This window comes from Lepisma saccharinum, chromosome 12 (genome assembly GCF_977018435.1).
Source record: "Lepisma saccharinum chromosome 12, izLepSacc3.1, whole genome shotgun sequence".
Classification (NCBI taxonomy): Eukaryota; Metazoa; Arthropoda; class Insecta; order Zygentoma; family Lepismatidae; genus Lepisma; species Lepisma saccharinum.
In genome coordinates this window covers 54,662,429-54,688,676 of record NC_139240.1, presented here as the reverse complement: position 1 = coordinate 54,688,676, position 26,248 = coordinate 54,662,429, and the positions used below count along the sequence as shown (strand labels likewise).

Below are 26,248 nucleotides of genomic sequence, written 5' to 3'. Positions count from 1 at the left end.
AAAAAGGCAAGGCTAAAACAATATCTTCCAATTTAGCACCACGTTGAAACAGGAATCCCAGGACATGCTTTACACTCCTACAAGTAAGTCAAGGACTTATCGTAGAAGAGGTCTCACACTCTTGGAAAAAACTTACTCTTCAGAAGGCAAAATGTTTGTAAATCCATGAATTCTAATTGGTTCTATTGGGTTCAGCAACAGGACCGGAACATTTTTTTCTCGCACAATTTAAATTCGGTCCAAGCTGTGTGTTGTTTCATTTCAATACGGAACTTGGACACGACCTAATTTGATCCGGAAAAAGGTTCCTGGACCGCAAATCAATTCATCCGGATAAAAGGTACATGGGACCGTATTTAAATTCATCCGCAACAAAGATTCCTGGACCTTATTTAAAAATGATCCGGGGATACGAATTGAAAAATCTTACAGATAAAAAGGTTCCTTGCGGTCCAGAACCCATTTACGCTTGCTGGTTTTTTCTCTCCTGGACCGGAATTTAATTTATTCTAAAATTCCTGGACCTTTAACAACCCTCATCAATGTTGAATTAAGAGGTTATTAAACTTCGGGGGGGGGGGGGGTCATAGGCATCAAATTATAATAAAATATTTTAAAATTGCCCCCGTATTCTGATATGTATTAAATTAAGTCTGAGCCAAGCGTCAGGTTAACCTTGCAGCAGGTTTTCGCATATGTAGAACCAAACGTGCGCGCAGAATATAGTTCCACTGAGACGGGTTCTATTCCGACACAACTTCATACTTGCAAGAAAACAGTTATTTAATTTGTAAAATACAGACAAAATAATACATCCATTAGTAGGTGTGGACTTGATCGGTTGCAATCACTGTGCAGACGAACTTGGATCAACAGATTCGCCAACTGGAGTTTGTATTGCGCTGAGGAATCGCTGAAGCCCAAGTGCGAGTCGAGCAAAACTGAATACGTTGCAGAGCGCGTGGAATCCGTGATACCAGTGTTGCACATCCCACTATTTTAACCCTATGTTTATTGTGATTAATAATCGTGCTATACAGCGGCGAGAATGGCTGAATCGAGTTCTCCTGTTCAGCGAGTGTTATTGTGGGCTTCATCCGAAGGGAAAAGCTCTTCAAATCAAGCAAGTTGTTTAAAATGCATAATCCTCCTTACGGAAACAAGATCAAAGTAAAACAGGGCGTGAGGTGATTTGCCGTCAATGTGTGCACGAACTGTATCCCGGGTGTTGAATGATTTGCGGTTTGAGTTTAGGAAGGGGACACTATTGTTTGTTGTTATGTTATGTTTCAGGAGACAAAAAAAAAAAAAAAAAAAAAATACATTTCGCTTGACATGCATGCGGGTTTTGATGTGTTGTGCGGTTGGCAATACTGTGCATTTTCTCAGTGTCTGCGATGTAAGCAGCTCGGCGGTTGAGGCAAGACTGGCACGGAAGATTCTGAGCTCAGTTCTCTCGCGGATTGATACATAAAACCTGCTGCAAACTTAGCCTGACGCGCGGCTTAACTATCGTTTTAAGAATGAAACTTTCTATGGTTCCTCGTCTCCCTCAGTCGACACCTTCACACAAGATTGAAGCGTATCCTCATACATCGTATTTCTTAATTTAGCAGTTATCAAAAACATATCATCCTTTATTAGTAATTAATTGTATGCTAATGTGCTTCCCACGTAACTAAATTTTAAATACACACCACAAGCAATATCCGACCTCTTTTGCGGAGTGGTCAGTACAGCGCGACCGGACGCCAGGATTCGAATCCCGGCCTTGGCATGGGTGTTCTTTGTGAGTGTTTTTTCATAATTTCATCACTCATTCTTATCGTCGCGATTTGCCAACAGTGGAAGAAAAGCGACACTAAATAACAAAACTCAAAGAGGAAAATGAACGGGAATACCCCTAAACACAACACAATAATAGTGACATATTTGGGATAAAAGGGCATTTATAGTAGTCATTGGATCCTCGGTGGAGGCACATAGTGGTTCGGTAAACTGTAGGTCCAGTCCCGATTAGCCTTACTGTGCATAAAGTGGACTTAACACCAACTCAACAGTAGTCATTGTTGAACACAGTAATCATTTGACATACTGCAAATAAGTATCTGGTATGTTGCTTCGTGAATTTTCTACTTCTAGTTGTTTCTGTCTGGCTTATCAAGCCACGAATATTTTTCAGCTTTGATTGAAATTAGTGGAACTGTAGATAGTGTACTCACCCCAAGGTGATATCAAAAGGCCGTTCTCGAAGGTGATTGGCTAGTTTGCCTTTCCAAGTAGTTAGCAACAGTTGATCACGACGAAGCAACATTGTTTGCTTCTCCCTTCGAGAAATAACCATAGGACCACGCACAAACACAAACTTTACCAAAAAGTTAAATGTAGGCACAAACAGCGACTAAAACCATAACAAGCGCACCACAAACATTCCAACACAACAAACAGCACGAAAGTTATGACTCAATCCTTCACTGTATTTGCAACATGCAAAAAGCAACCTCATGTCACACTTAACAACCGTAAACACACTACCATAACTTTCCTCTTCATAAGACAACCACGCACGGACAACCACCGCCATATTACATCTCGCAACACTTTGTTGCTTCAAGACATGCATTCTGCAACAATCCATCCGTAGACAACAACAATGCCGGGAGCTTTCTTCTGGAAGAATGGAGCCACTGTTTGAAAGCCGCCGGGGTATATCATTACAAGATTGAAATACGTTCCTATCCAACGTACAAAACAAAACAAATGGAGTGATCGACCTATAAGGCGAAAGAAATAACTGGTACCCGGCAAGGAAAGCTACAACGGTATGTACCATGTAAGAACAGGTAAAAAGGGATTAATATGAATTAATAAATATATTATCCAACTTGCCAATATGCCAATATTGTGAAGATCAATTTCCAAAACTTAACTAACGTTTCTCACCTACTTCATATTCTGGTTTTGATCCTTTCTCAAGACACCGAAATGCCATCTTACACGTAGTACACCCAGTATGCAAACTAGCGAGGCTCTGGCGTCTGGACTCCCAGCCAGTATTACCCTCTGTGAGGTTTGTGATGTGTGTTGTCCATGTGTGTTTGTCCCTTCATCCATTTCATATTATCACAATTCATGCACTTCTTCACAGATTAACAAAAGTGGCTAAATCAATCAATGGTCTGGCTTTCTTTCTTACTATGATGAAGATCAAATCCACTTTATGCTCAGATAGGCTTATCGGGACTGGACCTACAGTTTGAAGTGGAATTCGAAACATTGGGGGTCGAACCCTGGACTTTCCTCGTGCTCTCCGCTAGGACGCAATGACGACCGCTGGGTAATTTTATACAAGTTATTAGTTGTTAGGTGATGATACTCGTATCATCACTACTCCCTCTTTTCTACTTTCGTGACCCTTTTCAAAGTCATTCCGCTTTCAAGAGGCCTCCTAAGTTTGGGCTTGCTTTGATACATATTGTACGATTGTATAATCTCAAAAGCCACTGGTAAACCATAGTAAAGCATGTCGTCACGCAACATATTCGACTGGATAACCACGACAAAGAAATGGGAAATTCCAGGAGCATTTTGGACGAAAGAAGTTTCAATGTAAAAATTACTTAACAAGACACACCTCCGCCGTATGCAACTGTCTGGTAACACAGTTGGTTCCATTCCAACATGAAGAGGCGTGGAACATTCTATGCCAACAGGCCATCTTACACGGGATGTGAATCTATATGGAGACGTCATCTGACTGAGGCTAGCTTGCGAGCTTGTTCCTCGCCAAATGCCACAACCAACTTGAGACATTCCATGAAATTGGTCGATTAATATCTCCCGGAGTCTAACTCTTTACAGTAAAGCTGTTGCCCGCCATTCATCTCCTTTTAAGTCGCCGCGGAATGCGGAAAAATTCTTCTTTCTTGCGTCTTCAAGGCAAAGTTCCAAGTAGTTCTGGGCATTTCCCAACTTTCTTTCATTGTCTTTATCAGCGACCAGGATGAATAAAAGATCATGATTTTTATTTAAATATATTTTTTTTTAAAAAAAGCTCAAAATTGCTTGTATGTTTTTGCCACCGTACATATATATATATTTTTATAGAAAGGCTTTTTCCGGTAAGCGGCCGTGTACAATATTTTAACAGTTTGATTAAAGCAAAAAAAATATGTGTAAATATACTCTGTATATATGAACCAGTATATGCACATTTTTTTTTATTGTACAAGTTTTGTGGGTTAAGTGGTAGAGCAGCCACAGGCTGAACTTCGCCCGTGAGTAAATAATTTCTAATTTATAATGAATTTCTAATAACCTACTATGAAAATATTTGTTGTGTTATTGAAACTACAATAATAATTTAATGTAGCGCAATGTGCTAACCACTCCGGCAATGATTACGAGATTAGTGTACTTTCACCAAAAGTGGTTCTGATATCTACAAATTCCTAACGTACATCATTCAATAAATTATTGCTTTAAAGTGATCTAAATCAACGAGATTTAATTCAAACCACCTTGTCAGCGTCCATTCTCATCCTATACAGGCACGGATTTGAATACTTATTTTGCGCTGTCCTTTTTCTCTCTGTAAAGGAAATAGGAAGTCAGGAGAGATGGGGAAATAGTTAGTGGGTTTGCAACAATGACACACTATGATGCAGAAAGGCCATTGGGGACCAAACCAACAAAGAGGGGAGAGGGCTCCAGACCGAGTCAATTTCTCCACAATCATTCGTCATCTACCGTCGATAACGATTCTTCTATTGTTTGTAGTCTACTCAGGAAATCCACTAGACTTGGAACCGAAAATGTCCGATTCAGCTGACTCACCGGGAGCAGAAATTTACTGAGTCACAGCTCTTCGAGGGCCAAAGCCTGTAGAAATGATCAACACGTGGGAGACTCCCATCCCTGCTTTCAGCTGGCTCAAAGACTAGAGTTTGCTGCATAATTATGGGACAACAGTGTTGCCAAACAGATTAGTGTAAAAGAGCTAAAAGGCACATTCAACAAGAAAGAGTTTCTAAAGCTAAATTAGCCGACGTGAGTGATTTTCAAAAAATCAAAGTGCTTTAACATAGATGTTACTTACGCCTGCCCCACAAAGAATTTTAAATGGCCTTGCCGTGACTCGAACCGAAAACAGTGGTGATCACGGGTTTAAGAGGGAACACACACAGTGTTTCCATATGAAGGAAAATTTTCCCTCTTGCAGAGAAATTTGGCTCGAATTTTAAGCGAAACGGGAAATTCAATCAAGAATATCAGAGAATTCCGAATACACCAGGCTAAGTAAAACCACAGATTATATTAGGCTTCAATTTCATAACCATATTTGTTTTGGTGCTACTTCTTATTTCTTTGAGTACAACACTATATGTCTATTTGAATACTTTACGTTAATTTTCTACATCTTCGGTTAATAGCGACGATGAAGATGAATGATGAACTTATGAAATGGGTGATGGAACAACACAGTTGTACATTCATTCCTGACGTATATGAACATACTGATGTTACTACTACTTGCTATTAATATTACTATTGTTGTATGGTTTCTTTAGATAAGGGAAAAATTGGGTGAAAAAAAAGGAAATTGTGTACTTTTGCAACATTTCCACCTGGTGGCGAAAATGTGAAGTATTTTTTTCCTCAGCATTCGTTTCCCCATGCTCTGCATAGCCTCTAAAATAATTTTCACCGCAATCTGTTGCTTTGAACGAACTCCAGAGGGCTCCGAGTAGAGGAACTTTAATTCTAAACACCCTGTATGATATTCGTTTCCCCAGCCTTTTTTTCATTTGCAAGGAAACAATTTCGGTTATCTTTCAATCAGCGTTACACAAGAAGACTATCCGTGTCTGCGGAAATATACACAATAAGATAATCCATTCATAAGAATAACAGGATACACTTCCGACCGACCACACCTCACTGACCTCCTATAGCAATGAGTTTTCCGATTCATTCATGACATTTTTTTATGCATAGACAGGAACCTCATGAATGAGATACAGTGACTTCCACAACCCTACACGGATCACTGCCAAGAAATATTGTTGTTCTCAACAATATCCAAGTAAGGTTGTCTGCTCTGCGCAATGCCTTGTGGGAACAAAAGAATACTGGAAATTACGATAACGAGTATCATGCGAGGACAATATTAGCAGATGAGCCAGTACCATACAACTAGTCCAAGTCCGACTGGAAAATCCAGCAGTAAATCTAGCCTCGTGTGATTCAGGCATAAGACTGTACAATCTATCCCAGTTATGTCTGGAGCAGGTGAACGAAAACAAGTCTATGCGCACAAATAGTGACGGGAGGAAAAGCGAGTGCAGTAACCAGCCTCCCAGCAGCTCTGCCACTCAATTTTCCCCACTTCTTTGACGTGCTCCAGAGCTAGTTGAGACAGGGTATATATATCAGGGTTCCTACACAAAATCATGCAATTTTTTCCAGGACATTTCCAGGACTTTTCAAGGATTTTCTGCAATTGCTCCAGGACAAGTGTAGAAAGTAAGCATGGCAAAATACACATCATTACATATTTTCTTTTATTAAAAAAAAATAGTTCTAAATTTTTTAATGCAGGCTCCCAACTCCCCTACACCTGCTCCTTTCCACACCTTTCATTTCTTAGTATAATGAAGGTTATTTAATTTTTACAATAATACAGAAAAAATACAAAGGTAAAAAAAATAAACACAAGTATATATAAGTTTATAAGAAATTACCATCTTGTATAACAAATAAACAAGAATAATATCCTCGGAAAACTTGGAATATTTAGGATAGCAAACCCTCTTTTTTAACCATTATTATTATCATCATCATATTTTCTACCTCTGAGCGATACAAAATAATACAAAAGCGAGGGGCATTATACTTCAATCACAAAAATAAAACTTATCACAAAACTATGACTACAGTACACAGCAACGTGACATAAGTAAATAAACCACAGTCATGGCACTGGCCTGTTTTAAATGAAAACTTATTGTAATTCATACAAATAAAATGGTGCAAAGGAATTTCCAGGACAATCTCCAAAATTCGAGGTAAAGCTTGGAAAAATGTGAAATTTCATAACATTTCCATGCCTGGAAGGAATATTCTAAAATTCCAGGTTTTCCAGGACGCGTAGGAACCCTGATATATATATATATATATATATATATATGACTGAAAGAAACACAAGGGTCGATGCCCTTCTACTGACAGGGCAAAGAACCCGACACTACTTAAAATACACTTTAAAGCGCCTCCATCAATGTGAAAATGAACAGGAGTGCCACCTTGAAAAGAGCTAGTCCGACAAGAACTGATGATGACATAAATGTCGATTAGGTCTAAGGATTTTTTTTCTCTACCCTCTCTGTGGTTGTCAACAGGTAAAAAGCTTTGAATAATAACAGAATAGTAAACAACACGCGCATGCTTAAAAACAAAACGCACACGACGAACTCGACACGCGCTCACTGTTGTCTTTTTCTTTTGTCGCCAGAATTAGTTCGTTGAAAGTGGATGTCGCTTCCAACACCTCTCTCTGGGCTGAGCATCTTCAAATCTTTCGCCTCCAGACAACCAAATATTTAATCCCATCGTGAAAGAGACAGGTGTCTAACTGGCGACATAACACTTATAGCTCATCTCAATAAAACAGAACACCTAGGCACGAATCAATACCCGAAACTGGACTTTGGTGCTTAAAAATACAGAGGGCGCCTGAAAATTTTCAAATTCAGTTATCTTTTTTTAAATTTCGAATTCGCTTGTGGAAATTTCCATTACTTCTTTTCAATAACGAGTGTAGTATTGTTTTTTTTTTAAACCGCCTAGTCTTCAGCTCACATTTCACCATGAGAATCATTGCAACAGTGTATTTATAAAATGCATCAAGTACGATATCTGATCTTGCTTGACATGGGCAAAAGCATTTTGAAGTGACCTTATCACGATATCTACACGATAAGAACTACAATACACACAGATATGGAGCATTTAATCTTAAGGTAAATACGGCCGGAGGAAGTGATAAGCAAATATGGAAATAATACGAGGGTCGTTCAAGTCAAACCGGAACTTACCGCGTGGAGCGCTAACGTCGCGGGCAACGTGAGTCAATTGTCGAACTGTTAAGTTGGCAAACGCGGAATAGCGTGTTGTGCTGAAACTTCTTGTGAATTACGCCATAAAAGTGAGTGAAATTCACAGCAGCCTTCAAGAACAGTACGATGATCTACTCTTGGCCACAGTAAAACATTTGAATATTGCAAACGGTGAAGACGCCCGAATATCATTGCAAGACGATCCCGTCTGAGGTGGCTCTGAGCTCACTGTAGTCGTTCCCGTGAACACTCAGGGAGTGGAATGCCTAATCCTTGAAGATCGACGGATAACATGTCGTCAACTTGAAGAACAGGCGCATACTTCTGTAGGAACTGAACAGAACAATTCAAGAACACCTACAGTTATAAGTGGAACCACGGGCAAAAGAGCCTGCACTGCATAGACCCGCGACTCCTGTGCATCGTACTCCCGCGTGGATGGGAGGGGCAGAGTGGAGCAGGCTCCCTTATGGCCAAAGTTCGATGGAGTGGAAGGTGCGCGGAGACTTTTGGCGAAGGTTTCTTCCTTGTGGTCGACCTACAGTGCACGTTGATCACTGAAGGTGTTCTGTGTCTGCAAGACAATGCACGCTCGCACACTTTTGACTACACGATTGTACGCTACAGGAGTCCCTTTACAGTCCTGACCTCGCCTCAAGTAATTTTCATCTAAGTTCCTCTGAGGCCAGCAGGTCGATCATTGCTCCGGCGTACTGATAAATGTTTCTACGCTGCTGGTATCCAAGCTATCGCAGCAAAGAAATTTAATTTCTTACAGTCTTTCCTGGTCTGTCGCCGCTATGAAACGTGCTTACGCGAGGAATCATTAATCATACAGTAAAAATGTACTCTGCGTGATCTATTTTAGGCACCTTCTCCCCCGGTTGCGTCCCCTCTTGTGAAGGGAAAGGAAGAGGGCTGCTGCGTGGACCACAAGTCCCCCAGATGGCGAATATTCACGACCATTTTCCCTGTCAAATCACCGCAGTCGGTTCAATACAAGGAAAGATGTCGACGAGAAAGAGGACCGGGGACAGATGCGTAGCTAAGGAGGGGCCCAGGGGGAAGGTGGCTCTTTTATACATCCCTAGTATTTTCTTCTCATGTCAAGAGACACGATACTCTCTTAACTGACAGAAAATAATTGCTGAAATCTATGTAATTTTAAGTGACATTTCGGAGGAGAATAACGCAGGCGGAAGGGTCAATTGCGCTCCCCGAAATATCTAAGTGTAAATTTGTGTATAGAATTTCAATATATATAATGTACTGATGGGCAGAGTGATAATTTCACAAAAACTTACAACTTAAAGCCAGTGTTGTTAAAGGCCCAGGGACCCATAACTTCAAATGGGTTCTCTTGGTTTCCGTAGCAGGACCGGAACATTTTTTCTCGAACAATTTAAATTCGGTACAATTTGCGTATTGTTTCATCTCAATACCAAATTTCGACTATATTTAAATTGATACAGCAAAAAGGTTCCGAGACCGAATTGAAATAAAGATAAAAAGGTTCTTTACGGTCCAGAACCCATATACGCTTGCTAATTTTCTCTCCCAGACCGGAATTGAATTTACTTACAGTTCCTGGTTCTTTAATAACCCTGCTTAAAGCTTTGCGGTGCAAAATTACTTCAACCAATTAAATTGATTCATTTTGTTATTTTACGTCGCTTTTCTGACACTTTTGGCTAATCGCGAAGATGGGAATGAGTGATGATATGATGAAATTGATGTTCGGTCCGGGAATCGAACCCGGGACACCGTGCGTTGTGCAAACAACTCCGCCACGGGGGTCAGTCAGCTTCAACCAATTAACGGAGACAGAGAAAATAACAGATTACGAGGGGGGAGTATACGAATCTATCTGAATAGATTCGTTTCTTTTCAAATTTATAATCGCGACGATAACGGTGAATGGATGAAATAGATGACATAAGCTATGGGTTCCAACCTACGACTTCTGACTAAATATCGCATTACGCTAATCTCTTTGGTGCTAGGCTAGGCGGAGAAAATTTAGATTAACAAATGTTTACTGGTCTTCCAAAATAAATACTCTGAACGGCTAACCAAAGTTAGGTGAAGCCCAACCCGGGACCCCTGATTACAAGGCCCATACTTTATATAGTACGGCGCAGAGTACGATATGTATATACATTAACAAAGAACCACAATGCATTCAGTGAGCGACTTGGAGAGAAAAAAATAGCACTAACTGCCTATTGTTTTGTTCCGGCAATGTCAGGATGCCATAGTTGCATAATAAACGTTACATCACGCGATTTCCCGGAAAAGCAGCACCTATTACAAATCTCGTTTTGAAAGTCCACCTTATACCCAAGCTGAGTTAAGGAAGCGAGATGAATTGATAAAGGATTGAAAAGCACAAATGGACGTCAGAATGGATACCGTTCGACCACTGGGAGGTGTCTTTTAGCGGCTACGATCTCTTTGTAAAATAGACTCGGTATCTTAAAATATTGTTGTGGTTTATTTTACTTCGCATCTCTGCTACTTTTGGGTAACCACGAAGATTGGGTTCATTGATGACATTATGGAATTGATGAAGGGACACTCACAAAGAACACCCATGCTCAGGCTGGGATTCGAACCCGTGACCCTGGCATCGTACAAAACTAATACAAATTAACCAATTTTATTCCAAATGCATTATTACTATTATTATCATTACTACATCACAGGCAAGACTTCTACTGGACCGATCAAATGAGTAAAGATCCAAAACAATTCCTTTTAATTCATTCAAGAAAAAGCTCTCTCAAAGTTCAGTGGAAATTTTAGTCATAATGTTTTCTAACCTCTTCCAAAAAAATAAAAATAAAATAAAAAATGGAATTCTGATGACTGTGGAACCATTTATTCTCTAGATTATATATGAAAATATACCTGGTTCCTGCACTTACACTCAATGTCTTTCGATCTAACGAATTGTTATTTTGGTTTCCTAATCGAATACTATACTGCAGTTTATTTTGTATAAAAAGAACAAGCTACCTGCATTTTTTGTAACCTGAAACGACCTACGCCAATTTACAAGAGGTCGCCTGACAGGTTCGACCGACCCCCTTCCCGTCGTCTATGTCTGGTACCTATTGGGTCTATCTGTGCATAGACAAACCTAGTTAATCTGGAAAATAGAAAGATGGAAAGAATGCTCACCAAAGAGTAAGTTACGCTATTGAACCCGAAACGAACAATTTTTTATTTGTGTGAATAAGTAAAATTGTCTATATTATTTATAATGTTATTTACTGAAATATATTTAATAGTATGTAATTGAATACTTATAGAAGTTTTGCGAGTTAAGTGGTAGAGCAGCCACAGGTTGAACATCGTCCATGAATAACGCATTTCTAATTTCTAATGAACGCCCGGGCCGGGATTCGAACCCGGGACCTCTCGCGTCGTAGCGCGCTTTGCTAACAACTAAGGCACGGAGATCAGCACGGTGTCGAGGACACACAATGATACAACACAGCTTCGGACAGGGAACCTCGTGGCGAAATATGCTAACCACTACACCACGGAGACCGGCAAGTGCTTCGAACAAACAGGCACAAGCATAAACAAAACACCACACATACAAGAACAGAGAAGACCCGTACCTTGATCTGCCACTGGACTTCACCATATCACCAGGCTCCAGAGCGTCAAACTCAACGCATCACACAAGATATAACAACACAAGGCAGCTGCAACACGCTGCACGCGACAACCCGCACAGCACACACGCTCCGAGCGACTGGCTCGCCACTTGGAAACAGTCACGCGATGAGATCTCCCCCCTCTCGTTGTTCTCCGCGGGGGCGGGGACTAAATACAGCCTCCCCCCTTCAGAGTCGCACGGATGGAAAATACACCTTTTCATTCTTTCCTCAACCGACCGTCCTAAAGTGTTATTGAGCGTATCTGCCTTCCCATTACACCCTTCCTCCCTATCCTTACAAAAAAAGCGTCCTGGCTATGCAATAAAGAACATTGACCTCCTCCGCAATCAATGTGGGGTTTCCCTAAGCATATGATCGATTTATCTGTGCCTCAAATCTGCCGTTCTGCATTGTTGATACCTGTCGGCTATTTCTTAATGGTATATAGACGTGGTTCTCAACCGCCGGTCTGCGAGAGGTTCTGAAATTTTATCATTTTAGTTTTGAGCATTGAATTTTCATTGACAAATGTTGCAGTGGAAATGCTCTCATGCTGCCCAGAGAAAACTATACAAGGTTTCGTTAGATCCCGTAGATGACAATTGATATAAAACTAATTTGCTTAAGACACCAAAAAAGTTGACCAGGGCAGTCTTATATAAAATGAAATGAAGATCGAGCGAGAATATTATACAGGGTAATTCAAAATGAATGATGCAACTTTACACAGATATTATGACGTTACTAGTTATGATAGAAAATCAGACAAGGCCTCAATATAAAGAAAAACTGGAAGTTTTTTTCTCACTAAGTGGGCTTATGCTGCTTTGCCGCTGTTCCACCAGGATCGTCAGTGTTGCAAAATGGCTAGTGACCAGTAGAAGGTGCATTGTGTGTTGGAGCTATCAAGAACTGATTCACTCACAATGGTAGAAAGACATTTCCACATGCGTTTCGGTAGTAATGCATACGTTTCACCCTTCCGAAACATTTGCAAAAGTTACAACTGTGAATTGTTAGCGTCTTCGAAACCATGGACAATGATTTGCTGTATCGTGCATAGCATATACTTGTTTATCGTTTGGATGTTTACCGTATTACACGTGGTTCCCATGTTGAATCTTTGTAATGTGAGTAAAACTTCCACACTTCTTCTTCATGTTGATGCCTTGTCTGATTTTCTATCATAAATAGTAGCGTCATACATAATAACTGTGTAAAGTTGCACCATTAATTTTGAATCACGCTGTATATGCATACACAGTACAGGGTCTATACAGAAAACACATGAAGGGGTTAGTCTTTATCTGATACGTTTCCTATCAGAAATTTCTGAGTGTGGTGTCTCCTGACAGGCAATTGACACTATACTTGACAGGTACCTGGAGAGAGTCTAGCGACATCCCCTCATCATTGGTCCACATCTGGACGTAGACACATTCCCTATCTCCTGGACTTCTTCCCTCCTTCCTTTTCACTCTATCTAACACTCCTCTCCATTATTTGTTGATCTCCCCCATTCCAGTTCATTATGTTTTCTCCTTTTTTCACTCTTTCATTGGCCTTCTTCCATTTCCTCAAGTCATCTCTACTTCATCCATATCCGTCTAACCTTATCCCATTCTATGTCACGTCCCGTTTCTCTCGTGTGATTGAATATCGCATTTCTGTCTCTCTCTAGTTTCCCCTATGTATACATATTCACAATCTTTGCACTCACAGATAATCCCTTCCTCTAATTTGATATAAAGTTACCCGAAAATGAAGCACACTAAAGAGTTTCCCCTCAAAATTCTAGCTCACTTTGATGTCACATGCCCAACTTTTCATGTTTTTTTTTTACTTCCCCCTTTCTGTCACTCGCGAAGATGAGGATGAATTATGATCTGTTGATGAAGCGACAATCACAACCACAGTTCAGGCCACAACAGAAACCCCACAAAGAATTGTATTGGCTGAGACAAGAGGCCAGATCCTCGTTAGTCTGCAAAAGTGCAGTTCAGGGTGTAGAGTGTGACTGACAGTTGTTGAGGGCTTTTAGTGAAGGTCGTCCCTTACTTATCACTAGGGAGTAGGGAACGATCGTTTGAGATATGCATTTTAGTACACTTTGTTGCACCTTTCCGTGAGATTGGCACATTTTTCCCCTTTTTACTTCCTCTTTGATGCTTCAGCACTATTTTCCTTTCTTTTATTTCATGTTTTGTTAAGAAATTGGACAGAAAAATAAATGATTTTCACTCTTCTTGTGCTGCTACATAAAATCCCATAGTCTCATTTTGTAGAGAAGAACGAGAGCTATAAAATGGTGTAATATAATCATTGCAGCCCCAGATAATGTAGCAAAATCCGCGAGAGAAAACACAAAACTTCAACAAAACATATTCAGCAGAACCTCAGTTCTCTATGCGGTCCGCGCGCATTATACACAGAAGGCGCAGAAAAAGAGAAGATTGAATAAAGGCATTTTAGCAGCACCTTTTTGAAAACATTTTCAGAACCTTTCTTTCCCGACCATAATTTTGCACCTTAAAATCCTTTACCTACCTATCACGAAAGTTCACGTAAAAATCCTACCTCCAAAACATATGTTCAGTTTCTAGGCTTCAAACAAAATAGTGAGGTTTGATTGATTTGCATATGCTACATCGCTCTTCAACCACTCTTGGCTAATCGCGACAATGAGGTTGAGTGATACAATGAAACTGATGAAGAGACACTCCCAAAGAACACCCACGGCGCGATTCGAACCCGGGACTCCTGGCATCGCTGTGCTAACCACTCCGCCACTGAGAAATACACTCTATTCCATCGTTTTAAACGACACAGTGGCAAGTGCAGTCTCGCTAACACATCTCTACATGCAAAAGTTCTTGAAGCCCTTATCCCAGTTCTAGCACCGTGTTTGCCGAAACGAGGAAAACAAAAGTCAACATCAGCTTTCAGCTCCTCCTAATGTGGCCAATCACACACGCCGACCCGTCGGCGAAAAACAACCAAAAAACAAACTAGTTCCAAAACACAGGAGAGAGAAAAAGTGGTAGATCAAGATGAAACGTCAACGTACTTGACCTCTTGTTACATTAAGCTGCCTGTTTTCATGAAGGATCTCACAAACCAAACCCCAAGACAATCTTTCCGCAAGGTACCACACTGAATTGTTTCAGAGTACTTTATGGACAATTAAAACAACTCTTTGGTTCCTATGGGAACCAGGGACGGCGCCAGAAATTTTCGACTGGGTGGGCAGAAGCGCCATATTGATAGATTAGGGTGGGCAGTATAAATGTAAGACTATATATAGTATATATGTGTATGTAAGACGCATTTATCCCCCTCTCTCTTACACTCCCGATTTTCCTCTTACTTCTTTTCCCTTTCCTTTTCTTGTTTTCCTCTTTATTACTTTCTACTCTATTCTCGCATCTTGTTCCATTCCCTTTCGCTTTGTCTCTGATGGACACAATTATTTCAAGGAAGTGTTTAGCATGTGCAGCCATACATTCTAACCACATTATTTCATGCATGTTAATACAGTGAAATAAATGTGAATTAGGTTTAAGCTTGTGTTGCAAATACAAGGCACATACTTCATTTTATGTATTCGGCGACAGTGATAGATTGGTTGATTGATTTGCTTTATTTTACTTTGCTTTTTGTGCCACTTTTGGCTAATTTGCGAAGATGGGGATGAGTGATGATATGATGAAATTGATGAATGGACACTCACTCACAAACATCCATGCCCAGGCCGGGATTCGAACCCAGGACCCCTGGCGTAGCGCGATGTGCTAACCACTCAGCCACGGGAGCCGGAGCGACAGTGATAGAAAGTGCGATGGTAGACAATCGTGAAGTTTCTCGTAATTGAATACATGTTCCTGAGCATAGTATTTTCATTGTATGAGTTTTTGACTAAAAGAGTTTTCTTACTCCTTTGGGGATCACTTTTCTTAGCTTACAAAGTTTACACAACTGACAAATCTATCTGAATGTTTGTAGGTAGTAGCGGCAATCGGGTGCCAACATTTGAGGGGCAAGGACAATATACTTTTTCTTGGTAGAAAAGGCTTAGCATAAAGAGGCCATAGTGCGGGTGCAAAAAGTGGCAAAATGTGGCGGGGGTACTGCATCCCCCACTTCCCGCTCCTCCTAATCGCCGCCACTGCATGTTTGGATTAAAATGGACGTCTTATTAGAAATGATTTAAAACACACACGGAAATCCAATTCTTTGTTCATTGTCCATGAAGTATTTCTAGGCTAATGAAAGGCTATTTTGACAAAATATCACTCATATGTAATAAACAAGTGAGATTGAAAAATCTGTTCAGAATTGAAGAGATTATTAGCTAAGTTGCTATTCGTTTTCTGAACTCTCATGTATATAATGTGGGAGAAGCAACACACGTATGGTTACATGAACATATTTTTTGAGGTAACAAAATGATTTAGGACACAAGGAATTCATCGAAGTTGATCACCGTAACAGCAATAATTCATCTATATTTTTATAGATGACTTGGGTTGTATGGCGTGACCATTTCGAATACACTAGAATGTGGCGTGACCATTTCGAATACACTAGAATGTCAATCTGTGCAGCACACCTTGGAAACTTAATTCTTTCAGGGCAACGAGTCCCTGGAGCCTGGAACCACTGTCAAAGTAATAATTTATGAGGGCTTGTATTTTGAGTGTCAGAATGTATTTGTTTTCGCCCCTTCGTTACTTTCATCTAATCACAATTGAAATGACTTAAAATATAACAAAGCAACCAGAACTTACTCTTCCAAAAATGGAGTTTCATTAGCTCGTACCTCTTAGAAAGTTGAGGTGGTAGTTTCAATTGCACAGCGTTTCATTAGTGGATCAAGGCAGCTAATTCCGTGAAAATGACGTTGTTTTCCGAAAGTCTCAAATATTTGTCTCAGGTAATCACCCTCTTAAAATGGACGCATCTTCTGTGGTGATAAAATGACACGTTTGGTGCGAGTTCTTTCTGTACATTTTTTTCCCAATGGCATAACGCTGTCGCATTATAATGAAGACGTCATGTGTTGAACTCCCCCTCTTCTGGTGGAAGCACAATGCACACTGGTTCGGATTACACGTTAAACTGTAGGTTTAGTCCCGATTAGCCCATCTGAGCATAGAAGTGGGCTTAAAAACAAACTAACAAAATCGTCTTCTGGATACTTCGTGACATAACTTTTTTCTTTACTTCAGCTGCATCTGCAGATTCTGTCGACATTTTCGGCTGATTCGTGTGGCAAACTTTGTGTGTCGAAAGAGGATAAATATGATAAGCCAGTCATTAGCAATTGAATTATTCTGTAGCTTTTTTCCTACATAAGTGGTTTATTAAAATGTATTCACTTCGGTATTGTAGTGATTATTGTGACTCGTTCTTATTAGTAGAACGGTTATAAAGTTCATATTTCGCATACCATATTGATATTTGAAAATGACAGGTATATAAAAATTGTAATGAAATAAAAAAGAAATACACTTCTGGAATTTCAATGCAGAGCTAATTTAAACTATACTATACTCTCTAGCAAACCCGAAGGTTTATGGCTGCAGAAACACAAACCTTCAATTTGTTTTTATCCGGGGCAAGATCAATCCAATCTTTCCTATCCTTACCAATTTCTTTTATGTCCATCTCAACGTTATCTCTCCATCTTCGTCTTGGCCTTCCTACTGGTCTCTTACCATCAGGTTTCCCAACAAGAATCCTGTAAACTTTTCTTTTCTCTGCCATTCGTGTCACATGGCCTGTCCATCTGTCTTCTTGATTAAATTATTCTAATAATAATAATAATAATATTTAAAAAGTCGAAATAATTTATTGTGTTGCTGGAGAAGTAACGCTAAGATGATGTTTTTATTTGTTTATTTGGATATTATTTTAACCATACCCAGGCTGGGATTTATATACGTATGTGGAGGCCCGGAGCTTACAGCACCAAGGCCTCACTCCAATCCCCTCTACACAGTTTCAGTTATAACTTCTCGCCAAGTTACATGGTGTGGTTTGTTATTATATTTTTTACCACATCCGAAGTACCTAATTTTTTTCATTATGTGGTACTTTTCAAAGCAGTCTTTCCCAGTGAAGGCCCGGAGCTGCAGTCCTCAAATTACCCTAAATTCTGATCTAATCTTGATCATACCCTGCATAATTTTGAGCCTCCTAATCCTACTAGCTGCTTTTAATCATGAAAGTATTCATTTGATCACAGTTTTTATTTCAATAGCTCTAGTAATTACTTTCACTTTCTAATGACAAAATTGGCTTTATATAAGATGATAATATGTGAAAATTTCTAGCATAGATAATATTCACAAGTAAAATGTACAAGTTATGAACATCAGAATACAGTTATTTATTGAATCATTCATATATCTCCAAGTATATGTAGTTATTGAATTTGATTGGGTGGGCAATCGGGTGGGCACAGGAATTTTTGGGTGGGCGCTTGCCCACCCCTGTCGCCGTCCCTGATGGGAACTAATCAATCAATCTTATAACGCTCCACGTTTGTACACAATCATGAACAGAAAAGCTAACAATGAAGATTTTAAGAAGCTAGTCAAAAATCAAACCACAGACTCCTTTCCTTTAACCCGAGTCAATACGATCCTTTCTTGGTTATGGGGAGAAATTCACTTTTCTTAATGGCTGTGAATGTTTTACAACCAAAGTTCTGGTGCATTGCTATGATATAATTCCAATGGAGATTTATACAGGGTGTATCATAAGTAATAGCGCAAACTGACACAGTTGAAAGTACACGATAATAGAAGCAAAAAAAGTCTAAAAGGTAAAATGCTAACAATGATGCGTGGTTAGAAGCAGTCACTGATTGCATTTTGTAAACACCGAGTGCTTCACTCCTTGCGTGTTCCGAGGTTTGCTCTTTGTTTACAAAACAGAACATTTCCGAGAGGTGGCGTTGGAATCAAATAGGATGGATACAATCAGTACACAGTCTAATCGTACTGTGGGAGTCGCGTCAGTTGTGCTGGATTGCGTAGTGAAATGGAACCTTACAGCAACGAAGAGTACATTTTACCTACTAGGAGACGTTTACAAACAATGAAGTCAGTGGTTCGCAATTATCTAAAAAAACGACTCGTTTGCGGGCCCATGTTTACTGAGACTTTTCTGCTTCTATTATCGTGCACTTTCAACTGTGTAAGTTTACGCTATTAATTATGATACACCCTGTATATTGAAATTGATAAATACCCTGAACTACTCCGACTTGCCAGAATATTCTATGCATAGTGCTGACAACGGTAGGATTCGCGTCATTGGTGTCGGCGGGGGTGGTAACGTTCTTTTTTAAGGAAAGGGGGTAACCAACAGGGGTTTATCCATAACCTAAAATCTGGGAGGGGTAAGGGTAAATTTAGACCCAAAATGACCATAAACTGGGCTTTTGCAAAAAATATTAGGAGGTTGATTGACTTTGTTCACTTAACTTCGCTTTTCTGCAACTTTTGGCTAATCGCGAACGTGACGATGAGTGATGATGCGATGAAGGGACACTCAGAAAGAAGACCCATGTCCAGGCCGGGATTCGAACCCAGGGCCCCTGGCGACGTAGCGCCCACGTGTGCTAACCGCCTTCGCCACGGAAGTCGGCAATATTTGGGAATTATTGACGGGTGTGTGTATAAATTACTGATAACCACCATCAACATAATGAAATTTCTCTACTGTCCTCTCCATATCACATGACGCATTACGAAGCCAGAAGCTTGGGGTTAGAGCCCCGTTTTTTCATAAATTATTGTGTTTGTCCGTCATCTTTTTTTCGTCAGTTCATCATTTATTCTCATCGTCGCGATTAGCTCAAGAGGTAGAAAATCGATGTAAAGTAACCGAAAAAGACATACTAAGTTTTAACGTTACGAACCAGAGGGTTCAGAATTCGATTCCCAAACTAAATTGAAGCTACACGCTCGATCCTGAATACAGCTAATGAAAGAGACCATCTGGTGATTCACAAAAGTTCACAACACAAACATCCAATAGAAATGGTTATAGGAGTTGCTTTTTCTGCCTCGCGGAACGTGAGATGAAGAGAAACGGACGCGAAAACAGGATGCTGTGAAAATTTTCCACCTAAAAAAGCGTAAAAAGAGAGGGCTTTTGGGCCAAGGTTGCAGATATGGGCGCACAATACACCTGATGCCACAACAGGAACTCCACTCATATGCACACGCGCAAAAACCATGACGCAACAATCGGACAGATGATACACACAGGATGCCATGAAGAAACTCAAAGACGGGTGATATCACCCCTTGCATAATTGCCAGAAACAGAATTTCCTGTTTCTTGATGAAATTATCGAGGGCATTAAGTTTCTCCGGTGAGTGAAATTGTTCAATGAAGCACGGTCCGGATGTGGTACGATGTCAAAGGCTTTGCTATATTCGTGGTCGTCCATGCTTGACCGGGCATTGCCGGTAAACCCTCGTACCACGCGGAGCCACACCGGGAATTTCCTCGTTTCCTTAATGAAACGAAAGAGAATGTGGAACATTAACGATGTTATGGAGAATAACGTGCACGGTATTATTCAGTTGCAAATGCGATTACTTGTAATGCACATAACCAGCATATCCGCTATTCCTATCAGAAAATCCATTATTCAGTATCGAAACAATATGTCGATGGACAATGCCCTCGTGTCTGTTGGGTTTGATGCATTGAAAAATATCGCATAAGAAAATAACAATGCGTTCCAATCTAATAGATTATTTCTAGGGTTCGGCTGATAAAGTAAAGGTACCCCCTGGGAATGCCACATGTGGAGGTAGAGCTCCACATATCCTTGATCTCGGCCATATTTGGGATAGTTCGCCCGGTCGCCTTTACCCCAAGGTACCCATGGATACGAGGCTGCGTGGGCCTCAGAGCAGCGCAAAAACATGGAAATGACTGAAAAAATTCCTGGTTCAGATCACCTGGCCGGGGATTCGAACACGGGGTTTTCGTGCAGTAGCCAGATCCTCTACCAACGGAGCTATCGCGGCCCCAGGGTTAAGCTGATACCAGTGGTAGACATAGGAAAGTATCGTTTGGATTTTATTAACTGATACCGCACGATACTTTTTCCGGCGTTTACATTGTTCGCGGGGTTCTCAAAAATGCAACACTTTCACAGAGTCTAATTATCATGGAAGCAAAGTGATTGATTTAAATAAATAATTTATAGAATATAGTACATAAGGATTTTGCAGATATCAGAATCACTTTTGGTGAAATTACACTAATCTCGTAATCATTTAATGATGTTTATTACGCTCTAAGATAGGAAAATAAATGAAATAAAATATATGTACTGATGGCGTGAAGCTCATACGAAAGGAAATGTAAAGACAGGGTTTCTCTTGATTTAGATTTGTACTACTACATTCGTACTTGGTGCAGAGTCTGAAGAAGACCTTGCTAGAGTGCGCGTCAAATCTCCTGCATATGGCGATAGCCAATAGCAGCGCACTGCAGCGGTGCCATGTCGAAATCTCACACGGAAAAGAGACAGAGTGGTTGAGCGAAACGCCTTGTCACGGAGAGCACGGAACATTAGATAATATAACATATATTAAACTTAATGGGAGAAAAGATCATACCTGATTATTCCAGAGGGACTGCCAGGAGCTCCTCGTTACTCCAACAACTGCCGTCGTTGTCCTCATCGTCACTGACCTCACTACTATCGCCCTCTGTGTCGTCCTTCAAATTTATTATAATTGGGTCCAAAATTTCGTCCCAATCTATCTCTCTTACAAGATCGTTTTCCTGTAATTGTTGTACATGTTTAACACAAGCGGCCCATTGTTCTTGTGTTACATTGCCAAGTTCTTCGTTAACAAGTTAACAACACATTTTTATGTGTGGTTCTCATTTACCCATGTCTCGTCAAGGTAAAATATTGGTCTGGAATCACCAGAATTTCGTGCATTGTAAAGAGGAATTTTACCCTTGACGTAACAATGTCACTTCTCTCCATCAGAAATTTACGACCGTCGTTGGTTTTTCTGTTGGCACTTCTTAAAGTCAATTTTACTTCTCTATTCTTCACTCGAACATTATTTTAAAAACAGGAACGAAGGAAGAGCAAAAAGGATACAATGCAAATACGTTTATAATAACATTGCTTCTACAGAGGGAACGGTATAAGCTACAATCACGCTTGTTTTTCGTATATATTCGCAAATTCATTATCTTTCCATCTGTTGAACTACTGACACTTGAAATAATCTATTTATATCCGAGGTGAAACAGGTTCTGAACTAGGCAACGCCGCACGTCTGTGATTCGCTGGTGCTGTTCAGTCGTTCAAGGCCATATGCAGGAGATTTGACGCGCACTTTAGAAGGTTGAAACGTTACGTTTGGTTTATGTTTTATAACAAAATAAATTTCTGCCTTTGCCAGCATATTTAATTTTTCCTAAATATTTATTTTATTTGAACATATTCAATATAATTTTAAGGATATAAGTTGTTCAAATAAAAATTTTGTATCAAATTTATAAACTCAAAGAAACACAGAAACCTGTACCTATTTAAGAAACCAATTTTGTCAACTATTAATTACTTTCCACATCGCAAATTATTGTAGAATATGTAAATACGTAATAGAGCTCTTTGTAACTTTCGAAACCAATTAAAAAAAAACATCTACAGAAAGAACAATCGAATGAAAATGCATAGCTAGCTACTTTTGTACTTTTTGCACAAGGGAACATATTGAGCAACTCGCTACGTACAGGAAAGCAGCTTTCTTGTTCAGCGATGCCAAGTTTATAGGTCCTTTTCCTGAACCTAAAAGCGATAGGAAAATATGTGAAGAGAAGGGGAGGGAAAGGGGAGAAACTCCAGCAACTTTCGATAAATAAGTTCCCGTGTTCTTTGGTCTTCACTGAAGACAAAAAAAAATCAGTCTGTGTTTAGGCTTGGCAGTCAATATTAGGTGACTGTACCGTAAGCACAATGCATCTCATTGATTAGAAAATATGACATCACATGAGATACAAATGTTCTTCATCATGTGTAAGAGATCGAAAGTATTGTTAAAAGGATCAAGATAGGGAAAAATTTACCGAAATATGTAACATAAAACTTATGCAAAATCATGCAAGTTATATAATTCGTCAAGATTTTCCTGTTCAAGGTATGTATCTAGAAAGGAATAGGATATGTAATTACATCCGAGCTCTATTGATGAGATCGATGACAACACAAACCCAACAGAGGATTATCCTGACTGTATGGGTTGAGGCGCCTGAGCCTTGTCAGCCTGCAAGCAATCAAGCCCGTGGAACAGACGTTGACATTTAGGTTGGAACTTCCGAGTTTGAAGTTCACTTTATGCACATATAGGCTAATCGGGACTGGACGTACAGTTTTAAAGTGGGTTCCGAACCACTACGTGCCTCCACTGGGTACACCTACGTCACACTGTTGCATTGTGGCTTCGAGTATCCATGATTGAGGCAGCGGCCGGGCGGGGTGATTGAAAAGAAACGTGCAATTGGCCACAAACATGGCGGCCGTGCGCATCCTGCCGTCACATGAAACCCACCTATAGAGTTTGATTTACCTTCCAGTCCACTTTTATGCACAGATAGTATAATTGCGACCCGATCTACAGTGTAAACTTGGATTTAAACCACTATGTACCTCCACCAGGTATCGAACTCGGAACCCCTCGACATTTGGGTGTCTGCACAGAAGATCACCTAGGCGATCAATATTGGATGACATGGCGATATTGCATAAACATGTCTTTCAAACATCTCGTCAGTTATTCAATGGCACACGATTTGATTGCAAAGGGGCCCAAGCTGTGTAGTGTAACAATGATACACAATACCTACAATTACCCCCTGTCGACAAAGCTTTTCTAGGCAAATCACCGATTCTAAATTAAGCTTAAGCATCGCCTACGTACTGTTACTACCAGAGACAACAGAGCGAATGCAATTGGACATCATAACAATCAGCCAGTGATGGTATCTTCACAATTCACGCTTGATAGTTCCATTGTTGTCGTGAGGGCAAGGTCAGTACACGCCTCGATGCTAATCTTGTCGCAACCACAATCGACAAGCTATGATATGGGAGTTTAGGAACTTTATATCAAGCCACTAAGATACAGCACCACAGCTATTTTTCAAATGTGCCATATTTTCGCTACAGCTTGGCCAAGAAAAGAATGCCCCTGTGGCGCTATGGTCGAAATTTCAACCATAAGCGACAGTGAGCGATGCAATCAGCTGCTTGCATTGTCCGTGTTCTTGCGTAGCTAACTTGTGCAGGACTGTCAAAAGGCACGAGACATGGGGAGGCGAAGGGAGACTGTGCGCTTCAATCCGCGAGTTTTATTGAAACATTCATATCTTTGTTAAGCTATACTTGTTGACCGAAAGACCACCATATCTCTCTTCGATGTTGCCAATTGTCGTACGAACACCGATGCAGTGTTGACGCACTCTTATGGTATAATTTCCCTATGCAAGGGACAAAAACTTCACTTTTTGATCAAATTTTTCCGTTCATTTAAAGAATTCCTATAATAATACAGTAAACCTCGTTAGTCCGGACACCGATAAGCAGGACTTAGCTTAATCCGGACAGGCAGGCAAAAAAAACAACAACAAAAAAACCAGATTGCTTTCGGAAGAAGCCGCATTGACACAGGAATACCCTCGTACTGCAAAGTATCTACAGTATTGCTTTACATTTAACTAATGTATAGTGTATTTGGGCCTATGCCCTTTAAATACACCATAATAAACGTGTTTTGTTGCTATAAACGGAGTTTTAATGCACTTTCTATGTTCTTTTAGGTTATTTCAGTTAATCCGGACTTTCGTTACACCGGTCAACTTATCCCCACCCATTAGTCCGGATTAACGAGGTTTTACTGTAATAATTAGTGGCAGCAGCAGTATCATTTTTTGGCCCATGTTTGTATATATAAATGTCACAAAAATTAATCACATTACATGCAGCCTCCTCGTTATAGAGCCAGACGATCCAGGTTCGAAACCTGAATATACCCTTGGTTTGTTCTTGTCACTGGCAATTGGCTACTAAAATCTACTCATCGCCGCCTTGCAGGGAAGCGAGTATTTCAGGATCTAGGTGTCCCATTTTTAATCCCGGTGACCGTACATCGTTGATCCTCATCGCGAATAAGTACAGGGTGGCCCTTAAGTCCCTACCCATTCACATACTTTATGTGTCCAGTGTATCTGTGTGCTGTCTGTCCTTCATTCTCGCTGCGTAATATTATGCAACGCCGTGAGACATTTTTCGCAACATAGCAGGGGTTATTGCTCCAAATACCGCTGTAACAGCTGCCATCAACTCATATTGGAATTATAATGTTTCGACACAATGTTCTTTATGTATCCCCAAAGAAAGTTATCACACGTTGCCAAGTCCGGACTTATTGCGGGCCATTTCATAGGTGCCGGGGATAATATTATGCGCAAAAGCACACAGAAAACTCTATACACTAGATACATACGATATATGAATGGGTAGGGACTTAAGGGCCACCCTGTAGAGAAGCGACGCAAAAAATAAATAAAATAATAATAATATAAATATAAATGCACATCTAGGTTTGTACTCAAATGATTAGATTTAGTTATTTAACGTTGCATTTGCCACCTTTGGCTAATCGTAACGATGGGGATGGATGATGAGAAGACGAAATGGATGGAGGGACAATTGCAAACACATATGGAAGACAGAACGCAAGCGGCACACAGTCTGTGAGTCCAGGCGCCAGACCTCGTTACCGGGATGTACTCAGTGGAAATGAGACTGATTTTTGGGTGCCTTCAGCGATGGTCATCTCTTGCACCCAAAGGCCGCCATGGGCTCAAATAATGTTATTTTGTATATCGTGCCCAGAATAGGTGCAGCGACAATGGATCTTCGCGTTTAGGTATGCCAGAGGGTTAGTAAGTTTTCTTATATTAACTGACAAAAGAGGTAACCGTATCATGACAAAAATAAATAATACCCTCTGTAGCGCAAAGGAGCTCATATGACGTGGCTCCCCATAGTGTACAGATAACGATATAACTTTGTAATCAAGAATTCCCGGGTTTAGTACACGGTAGAGAACACTACAAAACGGTTCGCTTTCCACATTCAACTGAACATAAAGTGGATTCGCAAGTCCCTACACAACGGGTTCTCGTTCGGTGACACGTTGAGAATTTATTTTCTAAAATGACTTGTAATTTCATGATCCCGAACGAAAATCTGGAAGAATTATCAAAATTATCACAGATTAATTAAAGCAGATAAGACAAGGAAAACACACAATGCCATAACTTGATAATCACTCCAGATATCTGATAGCTCCACACAATTACTGAAGGCCCTTTTTCCGTATTTTCAGGTCGCAATGG

At 40.2% G+C, this 26,248-nt stretch overlaps 1 protein-coding gene across 2 annotated transcripts in view; it reads right to left on the bottom strand.

The window, feature by feature from the left end:
- Positions 1–26,248, bottom strand: part of mib2 (E3 ubiquitin-protein ligase mind bomb 2) — a 185,012-nt gene that overhangs the window by 149,792 nt on the left and 8,972 nt on the right. Inside the window, exon 1 of one of the 2 annotated variants that reach the window (XM_083132381.1) lies at positions 11,747–11,874. The exons of the other annotated variant lie outside the window; for it this stretch is intronic. Coding sequence (XP_082988507.1) covers positions 11,747–11,772 — 26 coding nt within the window. The 5' untranslated portion in view covers positions 11,773–11,874. Of the gene's footprint in view, positions 1–11,746; positions 11,875–26,248 lie in introns of those variants that run through there. 2 annotated transcript variants of the gene reach the window in all.